The 12,011-nt window shown below is 39.1% G+C and overlaps 1 protein-coding gene across 4 annotated transcripts in view; it reads right to left on the bottom strand.

Moving 5' to 3' along the window:
• Positions 1-2,799: 2,799 nt before the first annotated feature.
• The window catches only part of b3galt1b (UDP-Gal:betaGlcNAc beta 1,3-galactosyltransferase, polypeptide 1b), a 44,646-nt gene continuing 35,434 nt past the window's right edge, over positions 2,800-12,011 (bottom strand). For all 4 annotated transcript variants that reach the window (XM_042427342.1, XM_042427339.1, XM_042427341.1 and 1 more), the window contains one exon: positions 2,800-5,311. In XM_042427342.1, the coding sequence (XP_042283276.1) occupies positions 4,090-5,076 (987 nt within the window). In that variant the 5' untranslated portion in view covers positions 5,077-5,311 and the 3' untranslated portion in view covers positions 2,800-4,089. The remainder of the gene's footprint in view (positions 5,312-12,011) is intronic.

The following is a 12,011-nucleotide window of genomic DNA, read 5'->3' as shown; positions in this document are numbered from 1 at the left end:
CATACATAAAAACCAAGAGCAGCAGTGGGATTATTGAGGAGCTGGTACCTGAGGTGCACAGTTACCTCAAGTATGAAAAATGTAAAAGTGGGAAACAACAAAATGCATCTAAAAACCAAAATATACATTTGATTTTTTTAAGAGAAGAGGCAGTGAAATTATAAAATAATGTAAACAAAAACATTAGGCAAAGTCATAACAAAAGGGGATCCATTAAATTCAGCTACATGGTTTGATCATTACCAATACTTAAGACTTTTCTAAAGTTATTGACTCGAAAATACCAAATTATCTTTTGACTTGGTCTGTTTGGAGACTGATAATACACAGCAGATCACTTTTAGCTTTATATCTCAGAAAGATGGAGGAGAAGAGAAGCATGAGTGCAGATGTAGTTTTATCTGAACAGCTGACCTGGTTTGTTGTCAGATTAGATTGTGATGACCCCTGTGGCAAAAAACCCACTGACAAGACAGCAATGTGTTCACCGGACACGCACTTGAGGCACAAGTTAACCCTCACAGAGGATTTCCCCCTAACTGCCTAACCACAACTTACTACCAACTCACCCCTAGTCTTCATGTGACTTGCGGCAGGCATTTAGCACTGAAAACCAGCGGACTTGTAAAGGGACCTGCAAGCAGGCAACCCCACAAAATCATATGGATATGCCCCAGAGACAGTTGTCAGAAAACAACTGACACTAACCACGTCGCTACAACAATGCAAAAAAACAAACAGACTGACGTAACTCAAAGGGGAAATGCCACTACAGCCTAATGTAGAAATCTCTGTGCATCAGATCAGTAACACTTACCTTCCGTTCGGCACCCAACAATCCAGGACACTTGGTCAAAAACCAACGCTTTCAAAGAAGAAAAACAACACATGGTGTATTTCCCGAAAACCAGAGCAAACTCTGGCAAACAAAACACAGCCAAAATCGGCACGAAGCTGGATCAAATCACCTAATCACCATGCACAATCAACACCATGCACCCACTGCTACCTGAGGCACAAACAAACTTTCTAACAAAATTACCTAAATGGATGAGCTCCCAATTTGTTATGACAGAGCTCTTAGGCCATAACAAATAGGAGACACACCAGTGTTAAGTTTTAACAAAATGAATTTATTTTTAAATAAAGTAACTATCTTAAAGGGGACCTATTTCACTCATTTCCAGTTCTATATTTTTATTCCTGGACTCCACTAGAGTAGCTTTGCATGATTCACAGTTAACTCCTTATATGTCTTATACTGGCCCTTTATGCAGCCCCTCAGTTCAGCTTCTGTCTCTTAACAGGCAGTTTTAGCTCCTGTCTCTTTAAGACCCCCTCTGGATGAGCCCACATTGTTCTGATTGGCTACCGAGGGGCAGCATGTATCAGAGTCGTGTTAAGTTACTGCTGATAAAAACCCAACATTTTCTGCTTTACTGCCTTATATTAAAAGCTTTTAAATGACTAAATAACAGGAGACTTATTGTGAAGAATTTACAGGAGAAATGTGTTCCTCACCGAATTAGCAGAGCTTTGTTAGTGGCGCTAAAAACTGGTCCACACAACAACATATGGAGCTCTTTGTTCAGTAGATCAGTTAGAAATAATTCAGGGAGGAATAGTACAGGTAGAAACAGCCACAGTGATGAAGATGTTTGATGAAGAGCTGCAGACGATCAGCACACCTCCTACAGGTAAACATCTTATTTTACTTTGCTGTACTGTGTAATGGAAAACACTCACAGCATGCCAGCTCGACTGGAGTCATGGCTCGATGTTAGCGGAGCGCACCAGTGAGAGATGACCGTATAAAGAAATCCATCAAGAGTGGACGTCAGCTTGGGCTGAAAGTAGAAAAAAATGTTGGAAACCAAGCATTCAGTCTGAAGCAGGTGCTTTTTGCTCACAGGGATTACTTCTATGTATGTTTACCTCATTATCTGACACTTTGGCCACGTTGAATATGAACATCTGACATTGTAACATTATATATATGACTGAAAATAAGGAAAAGCATAATAGGTCCCCTTTAAGGAATCAACAGAGGTTTAACATGGTAGAGGGTGTGGATGTGTCAGTAAAGTCTGTGGTGTAAGGTGTGCATGAGTGGTGAATATGTGTGTGTGTTGTAAGTTGCATAACCTAAATGAAACTAAAGCAGCAACATAACAAAATAACAGGTGCCTGCAGGGAGAAAGGAGAGAGAGCTGCAGCGAGAGAGAGCTACCAGCTGCAGCCAGGCTTTATAAACCTGGGAACACCATGGGCCCTCAGGTGTTCCCGGTTGCGCTAATGACCCACCTGCAGAGACAGAGCAGACAGACAGGTGAATCACACAGCAAACCCAAGATGACAGGGGTCATCACAAGATTTACATTTGCATTGTCATTGTTCAGCAACTTGTCTTTCATTTGTGTAAATGACCATTTTAAAATGTATAATATTACAGATTGAAAAAGGTAATTTGATAGTTTATTGATTCCTGCACAGAAATTCTCTTTTGGCTTGCACTGCTGCAGGAAGAGCAACGTGCTGAGTCAGCAGCCATGAAGCTGGTAGAGATTCAGTGTCTCACTCAAGGACACTTTAGCATGGCAGAACATTGTTAGCATCAGGGCTTGAACCAAGGTCGTCTCGTTGAAACACTGTCCCTACACATTAGGTCACGCTACTTAGGTTCACATTTTTTTATGTCTGTCTTTAAGGGGACGTATCATGCACATTTCCAGGTCTATATTTATATTCCGGGGCTCTACTGGAATATCTTTGCGTGATTTATAGTTCAAAAGACTCCTTATTTATCTTATACTGGCCATTTATACTGTCCATTTCAGCTCCTGTCTCTTTAAGGCTGCCCTTCCCGATGAGCCCATTTGTTGTGGTTGTGGGTCTGATTGAGCTGCCCCTCAGCTGACTTCTGGCAGCTCGAGAAGCAACATAAACAAACAGTAGTAGTACTATTTCATTTCTTTTTTTTGTTTTTTACTTGAGATGAAAAATTCACAAATACATCCAGCCGAGCCCAAATCTGATCTGACTTATGCAAGCAGACAACGTGAACCTTAACAACAAAGGCTACCAACAGACAGCTGTGTGTGGGCATGCCTGAACAATCTGACATCATCACAAGGAGGTGGGAAAGGTAACATTGCAACCAAAGCAAGCATTACCACGCAATTCACCATTCATTTTGGACCTGTGACTGTGTTTGACATTTGACATCATAACAGTATAAAACCATAATATGTCCCCTTAAAAACAATACTGACATACCCATATGTACATTGAAAAGGTTAATGGCCACTATAATTGATCCCTTTTTCAAGCGATTTCAACATCAGTGATGGAGGACAAAATCCACAGTCCTCATTTTGTGTAAAAGCGAATTCCACAATTCAGCTGATATGAGGCTTCAGCAGTCTAAGTTAGACATATAAAGTGTCTTCTTTCAAAGTTAAAATGTTTTAATATGGAGTTCCCTCTATGTGTTTCTATGGACAGTGTTTCCTTGCTGAGCCACAGCAGAGGAACAGTAACACAAAGCATGAATTTGGTACTAAACTGAACATTTGTCTAACTCAGACCACTAAAGCTCTATATCAGCTTTGATCAAGTTTGTGCATTTTCAAGCAGAACAACAGATTTTGTTCCCCATCTCTTATACTGAATTCGCTTTTAGGAAGGGATTGACAGGAGGAACAATTACGTAGATCAAAAACTCTTTCAATGTACATATGGGCATGGACTTGTGAACCTGTTAATGGTTGACACTGATTGACTTAATGCATGTTAAGTAATGTTCTGCTTAAGTTGGACCTGGAACAAAATGACTTTCAATAACAACACCACATTTTAATTATGCATGAGAATACGTGCTTTACAAGCCTCATGCATTCATTAACAACCATGAGGTGTAATCAGCAGAAATAGACATATAGATGGATGTCAATGAAAACATCTGTCATGAAATAGAGACTCACAGCAGCCCTCACTGTTTTTTTACATTACTCAGTGTGTGACTGATGAAGTTTGAAAAGGAGAAAAAGGCAAAATAAAGTTGTTGTTTTTCACTGATCCACCTGTCCCCTAACATCTCAGGTGCTTCTTGCTGGACATGTCATTCCAAATGCGGTGCATCTCTTCAGGGGAAATCTGGTGGACGGTGATAACCCGTCTGTACCTGCAGAGACTGTAGGCCATTTTCCAGTGATTAAAACCACTGTTCTGATAAGGGTGTATACCCAGCTTACGCAAACACAGTCCCACATACACATCCTCCAGGTGCAACAGTCTTGTGTGTAATGAAGTCTTGAAGATTAGCTCAGCCACATCTGCTGAGAACACGTAGCCAGTGCCTGAACAGAAAGGTGGGTATTTACTGTCAGGATACAGGTCTCTGGACATGTACCACTTACTGCGCATGTCCCTTATAGGACCACCGTTTATCACATAGCCGGTGAAATATCTCCTTCTTGGCTTGGTGGTGGGCTTCAGGAGCTTGTAGATCAGATTGTCCATGTTGACAAAGATATCACTGTCTGTCTTCATGACATACTGTGCTTTAGGGCAGAAGGTAGCCACCCAGCGCATACCCATCATGGTCTTGAGGGTGAGGTTGTGGTAAGAGTCAATGAAGTTCTCCACCACGATGTCATGGAAAATCTGGCTCTCCTGCTCTACCATCTGGTTCAGGACGGCATCCGTGTTCCTTCCCAGCAGAAAGATGGTGAGGATGCGGATGTCGCTGAAGGTGCTCTCATCCCCCCAGGTCTCCCGGATGGCTTGCCGAGCATCAAACTCCTTGTGCGTGGTGCTGATGAGGATGACCAGAAAGGGAGTGACACTTTCGCATTTCTTCGGCTCATTGATGACAAATTCAAAGGCATGTGGGTTGAGTGGGCGGGTGTGGATGTTGGTGAAGGTGATGTTTTTGTGAGGTTTCACAGTCTTCCGTACAGGCAGAGACATCTGGCCAACATAAGTGGATGTTGGGCGAGATATACTCAAGTACCACAGAGCGCTCGCCCAGCAGACCACTGTCAACAGGTATAAACATGACACTTTCGAAGGCATTATGCTGCATTTAGGTGTATTTTGATGAGTTGGATCTTATAAGGCTTTCTTTCCATTAGCAATTTTTCACCCAGCGAGGCAGCATTAAGCTGCTCCAGCGTACAGTTTGACATTAATTGTCAGTAATGGATTACTTTAGAGAGAAGTGATGCTGTTTGCGTTTCAATGCAAAGCACTTAAAAATTGTATGGAAGTCCAATTTCTCTTGTTGACACTGCTGCTTCTCCATTTACATCTGAAAGAGAGAGAAGAGAAATGGAACCTTAGCAAAGACAAAAAATATATATATATATATACAGTCCCAGTCAAAAGTTTGGATACACTTTCTCATTCAAGTGAATGGGAAGGTGTATCCAAACATTTGACTTGTACTGTATAAGATGCTCACATTGTCCATTTAATTTTCTTTTTGCTTTCACATTCACTGACAAACAACACCAAACACTTAATGGTTATATGATCATATCACAAAGCAGATTTTGAAACGAGCCTGCAACATCTATCACTGACAATTTATTTTCTTTTACTGTAGCAGTAGTGAAGGGCCATCAATAACATCACTTTGTTATTGTAAACTGAACTAAATGCTCATATGAATGAGGTAAAACTTTGTATCAGAACTTAATGCAAGACGTGACAACATTTTACAACATTCAATACATGATCCTAGTACACAGGCTGACATTTCGCAAGAGTGCAAATGGCCTTTAAAAATTTAAACCAAAAGCAAAAAAAAAAAGAAAAGGTTTACATGCTTTCTTGTTCTGTGGCTCAAAAGAGCTGTGGGGTTGGCAGCATTCTGCATGACAGCGTGATATGGTGGTACAAAGGGAACACAGTGCCATGATAAGCTTCTCCCCCGGGGTGCTTTTTCCCCCTGGTTTGTGCAATTTAATGTCTATTTTTTGAGCAGTCATTCTGCTGCGTGGACGCTGAAGTGGCATAAAGCCATTTGTTTGTGCTTTTTGCGCAGGTGGCATGTATATGTCGGCATGTGGAGCATGTATCTTGGCTTTTAAAGCTCTCAGTGACTTTTCTTTTCATTCGGGGGAAGGCAGATCATACAGCGCATTACACAGGAGAATGGCCATTACACAATGAAACTCTATTTCCATCTTCAAAGCTGGAGAGGACCAAAACCTAGTTTGAGCAGGCAAATGCAGCCATAATGACATGATTTGAATTCCATTTAACAATAGACTGCAATTACCTGCAGTCTATACCCATATTGTATACCAAGGTACTCTACTTAGACTGAAACACAGGCCATTAACATGAAAGGATACATGCATACTTTGAAAACAATGCCTTCTTCTTTGAAGAAAGTAATTTCTCACATGAATTAGTGCTGCACTTTTATGTCTGTAAAGTATGAGAAATATACCTTCTTATCTTGCACTCTGACTGCATCTACATTAACTTAAGTACAGTTTTGAGGTATTTGTACTTTATTTGAGTGTGCTACTTTATACTTCCACTCCACTACATTTCAGAGGGAAATACTGTACATTTATTCAACATCTTTAGTTACTTTTCAGATGAAGATTTGACACGATGGATAATATAACAAGCTTTTAAAATACAACACATTATTAAAGATGAAACCAGTGGTTTCCAATCTTTTTGGCTTTTGACGTCTTGAAAAAGCAGTGTGTAGTTGGGGTCACATTTCAGATGTCTATGAGTTGTCAACAGCTCCACCAAATAATGATTTTTCCCTCTAAAGTTCTCACATGGTTTCACTTCAATAAATGTTCAAATGATGCAATATTTCACCAAAAATCAAAGATTAGAGAAAAAGTCCAAAAACTGAAAACATATTTGTGTATCAGGACTTAGTTTTTTCTTCTTTCCTCTCCCATTAATCATCTCACAACCCCTCAGATTTATCTGGTGACCCTTTGGGGGGGCCCGACCCCTAGGTTGGAAACCACTGGACTAAACCAGTTAAATGTATATAAAGTAGTTGAAACTAGCTCCACCTCCAGCAGCTACAACAGTAACATGCTGCTTACACACTGATGCTTTAGTATTAATAATCTAATGATGTCATATATAATAATATATCAGTCAGAGGGATCAAACCACTACTATTACTTTAATACTTAAAGTACATTTTGCTGCTAACATGTATGTACTTTTACTTAAGTAGGATTTTTCATTCAGGACTTTCACTTGTAATGTCATTTTTTACATTGCTGCATTGGCACTTTTACTGAAGTAAATGATCTGAATACTTTTTCCACCACTGATACTGTTTATTTGTTGTACTGTAAACTCCAGAATACATTTCTGAGCAGGACATTATCAGTCTGAGTCTGTCTTTTGAAAGATGTTATTTCTCGGTTTATTTTGTAGTGAACCCTGTTCCCAAGAGTCTTTCAGTAAAACTCTAAAGTTAGAAGGATATGCTCACAATATCAGACTTCTCCTCTTGTGAAATTACTATAAGATCTCAAAGGATTCAGAGAAGCAAACAACAGTTCCCTTTAGCAATAGTTTATTCAGACACAGTAAAAGCACAGACTTGATATTTTCTAATAACCAGAGGAGGTGGGAGGGTCAGGTAGAGTGGAGATAGAATGACAGACCAAGCAATGAGTGTTTGTGCTGAGGTTAATAATGTAGTGAAAGACACAAACACACAAATAAACAAGCCACATACTATGTACACATGTTCAAATACACAATAACCAGAGCCAGATGGTAGCAAGCAGTCACATTATCACTTTGAAATCTCACTTTCCATGCTGAAGCAAAAATATTTATGAGACAGAAATGAGGCAATGTGACAGTTCATTTGGCTGCCAGTCTGTAAAACATGAACTCTAGTGGCTTTTCAAAACAAGCATTTCTAAACTTGTCTAGGTCTCTCATGTGCACACACACCACCAGATTAAACAGACTGCTCAATTTGTCCCTGTGACTGACATAGAAGAACATAAATTTTACAACTTCTGAACGTCTAACATTCACTTGTTTGGAATGAAATGAGGATGCTTTAACTGAAATGAGATTAATTACATAATGTCTTGTTGCTCCACTATCTGTGACAAGCGATGACTCATGTACTGACGCACCAGCCCAAACAAGTGGCCGAGGGAGAGCTCAGTACCGTGTTTTGACTGTCACACAATCAAACCAAATGTTAAATCACTAATCTGTGAGATGATTATAGTCATGATGATTGCGCATCATTCAGTGCTGTGATTTCCTGCATCACTTATATTTAACATCAGATATTTGTGTGTGTGTGTGTGTGTGTGTGTGTGTGTGTGTGTGTGAAACTGAGAACTATAAATGGATTTCTTGCCATGGATTCAGGTGGAAGCATATATCAGTATTACTGTAAAACAGTAAGACAAGATTTGCTAAATCAAAACAATCCAATAATACTGGAGTTTAAAGTTTACACAACCATCAACTGCTTGGAAAAATGCTATTTGCAGTTCAGATGAATTTGGACTATCTAAGCCATCCATCAAACCCAAAATGTGCTCTCGAGACCACACTTTGTTCAACAGGTTATTAAGTGTACCTTACTATAAAATGGGCCTCATGCTTCTTAAGAGGCACTTGAAAGTGATTTAAAAAGATTTGTGGCATTCATTAATTTTCTATTTAAAATTACAGTGAAACTAAATTTTCTCTTAGGTACAAACCAAACTTACAAGTGGTCCTGTCATACAATTCATGAACAGTTGGGGAGAAACACTTGTTTGACTTGGAATAATAATGTCTTAAAGGGGATGTACCAGGTCTATATTTGTATTCTGGGGCTCTACTGGAATATCTCTGCATGATTTACAGTTCAAACAACTCCTTATGTATCTTATACTGGCTCTTTTTGCAGCCCCTCAGTTCAGCCTCTGTCTGAAACAGGCTGTTTTAGCTCTTGTCTCTTAAAGGCCCCCCTCCCGATGAGCCCACTCTGTTCTGATTGGCCAGCTCTCAGAAACTGGCCCTTGGCAGACCTCTGGCAGCTCAGGAGGTTACATCAACACACAGAAGTAGTAAGATTTAACTACTTTTACTTGTTCTTTACTTGAAATGGAAACTTCTCTAAGACATCCGTACATGTTCGAGCCAGAATCCTATCCGAAATATATAAGAGTGGACGATACAAACAACACATGGAACAACCTTAGAAACAAAGACAGCGGAACGGGGGCGTGAATGAACAATCTGACGTCATCATGAGGAGGAAGTAGAGGTAACATTGTAATTGAAGCGTTAGAGCAGGTTGAAACAGTGGCTTTTGACTTTCAGGGAGAATTTTTTCCATACGTTCACCTCAAGTTTTGGAACTTTGACCATGTTTAACACAGACATCAGCCATTGTAAAAATATAAAAATAACAGAAAATCACAAAAAGCATTATGTCCCCTTTAATCTGAAGTTTAAATACAGTATGATACAGAAATCAACTAAGTTAAAATATAGCTAAAACAAACTTAATGCAAAATTCATATTCTGTTCATCATCATTATGGATTTCCAATTTACTGGAAGTTTTTTTTAGATCGGATGATTTTTATTGACATATTTTGCCGCAACAACTTATACGTTTCAGTAGTTGCACGGAAACTTTCTCTCACTGACACTCTAACAGCTGCCTCAGGGTCTTTCTGCAGGCCCCTGTCCAGTAGTTCTGTTGCACCTGACAGAGTAATATCACCTACTGTAGCCTGTAATAGCCTATTCTCCTGAGAGAGAACTGAGAGAAGCTTAGGCATTCTCATACTAACAGCGTTTCTCTGCAGCTTTGGGAATCAGGCATTTAGGTGGACTCGTGGTGGTAAGAAAAATACGTTTTGAATAGATGTGTTATCATAGCTCTGTCTGTTATTTGTTTCATGGGTCTTGAAGATTCAGACACTGGCTGTCTGCATGTGTGGAAGCCTTGATGTGGCGGCTCTAGCTTTTGTTTACGTGACTGCAGCATGGAGCAGAGCCCGCAGGCAGTCAGCTAGACCTTTGCAGAGCTATTATTACAATCAGTCTGGATGTCACACTGAGAGTCAGTCATAAAATCTCCTGCTCTGTGTGACCAGATTGGGCTGGTGACTGGCAGAAAGGACAGTAAAATATAAAGCGGTCTATATTATACAGGGAGGAACAGGTGCACACAGTAGCACCTTCGAGTACTGGATTTTAAGGACATAAAACACACTACAGAAACACAAGGGAGGGAAATAAAACAAGGAAAATAATTAGCCTATAATAGCAACAGAGACCCAATTTATCATGATTTATTATATAGCAAGAGGTAAACTTGTATGGGGAGCACAGCACAAAGACAGCCATTCATCAAGACATGACACTTCTTTCTCCAGGCCTCTGGGTTGACTGTTTGGCGGGCTGGTTTATAAAAGGGCTATTACACTGTCCTCTGCACACAACAAAAATGTTTTGATTCATGGCCCCATGACCATCTATAGACAGGTCTCTAAAGTGTTTTTCCAATAACAACGTCTCTGAGCTAATAGATTGCCAGATTGAATTAACTGGTACATACAAAGCTAGAGTACTGGGGAGAGCCAAAAATTTAAATTGATTACCTCGGCTTTCATTTGACAGACCACTCATTGAATATTGTTGGTTATATTTTTAATAACACAGCACACTAATGGCAGAGATTTAGAGATAACATTAATTTTAATAATAGATGCTTTGCATTTCAATACCTTACGCACTCTGCATGAAGACAACAGTGTATCTCCACCTTGCTGTTTTACAGTTTGTCTCGATCGCTTACTCACTATAACTGGCAGAATAAATTTCTTTCTTTGCATACAAACTGTTTTTTTTTTCACTGGTTTATATTGGTTAATACATGGAAATTATTTTATTGTATTCTACGTTCTTTATCATTTGTATATTTTTAAAGTACATATACTTTTTCACTCAATTTCAGTTTATTTTACTACAGTACCTTGAGGAATTTGAAAATGTATACATGTGTTGTGTCTTTATATTGTGTTCATCATGTAAAGAGATTGATCTAATGGAAAATCATAAGCGCCATTATTCATTGCAGTAACAGGTTTTTATGGTAGCATTTTGAATTGATCTCACCAGTGTGTAATGGCAATTTTGTAGTGTAATGTGTATTTTATGGCTTTTGTGTGATGTCTGAAGGCAAACTTTGGATTAGATGTAAGATTACATGGTTTTGAGTGGAGAGTTTGGTTTTGACGTTTGTGAAGATGAGTTTGCAGTTATGCATTCCTGTTTTGAGTTTTGGGAAATGGAGCATAATTTCAAGAAATATGTCTTAGTAATCCAGAAAACTGTAATAAAAAGACCTCTGTTGCTTTATATTCAGTATGTTTATGTTCAGTGATATATGGATGGCATTATGAAGGTTAGATTATTCCTTTTTTTTGACTCCTCTCCTCGGAAACCTTACAATCGTGGCATGAAACAAGCCTATACATTGTATGTATTTTGTCACAGTAACTAATAATTGCATGATATATGAAACACTCATGACAGGACCACCTGATGGAGCAGAGATGTGTGAAAAATGAAATGAAAACTGTAGTGCAGCAAGTGGTAAAGTCTTAAATCTCCCTGCCCAGCATCATGTTGCTCAAGTTTATAGCTGAGATTTTATCGACCTTGGAAAAAAAGATGGGTTTTTTTTGTTTTTTACAACATTTGCTTGAACCTCTCTATATGCTATGAGTCATTTTTCTGGTACTCTATTAAGAAACATAAATCAAACAAAAAAGCAAAGTTGAAAAGACATTTTTTCAACTTTTGCACTACTGTAGATTTCTTAAATACAAGCTTGTAAAGCTTTTTCATCTCCTTGTCTGAATAAACGCTCTATTCCAGAAAGACTTCTATGTACTGTTAGATTTGTTGCTCTGGAAACACAGATGGCTTTAGTTTATCAACTGAGAATACACACATTTCCTCTAAATAATG

The sequence above is a fragment of the Thunnus maccoyii genome, chromosome 11 (genome assembly GCF_910596095.1).
Source record: "Thunnus maccoyii chromosome 11, fThuMac1.1, whole genome shotgun sequence".
Taxonomy (NCBI): domain Eukaryota; kingdom Metazoa; phylum Chordata; class Actinopteri; order Scombriformes; family Scombridae; genus Thunnus; species Thunnus maccoyii.
The sequence above is the reverse complement of the archived record's forward strand: the minus strand, read 5'-3'. Positions and strand labels throughout refer to the sequence as shown.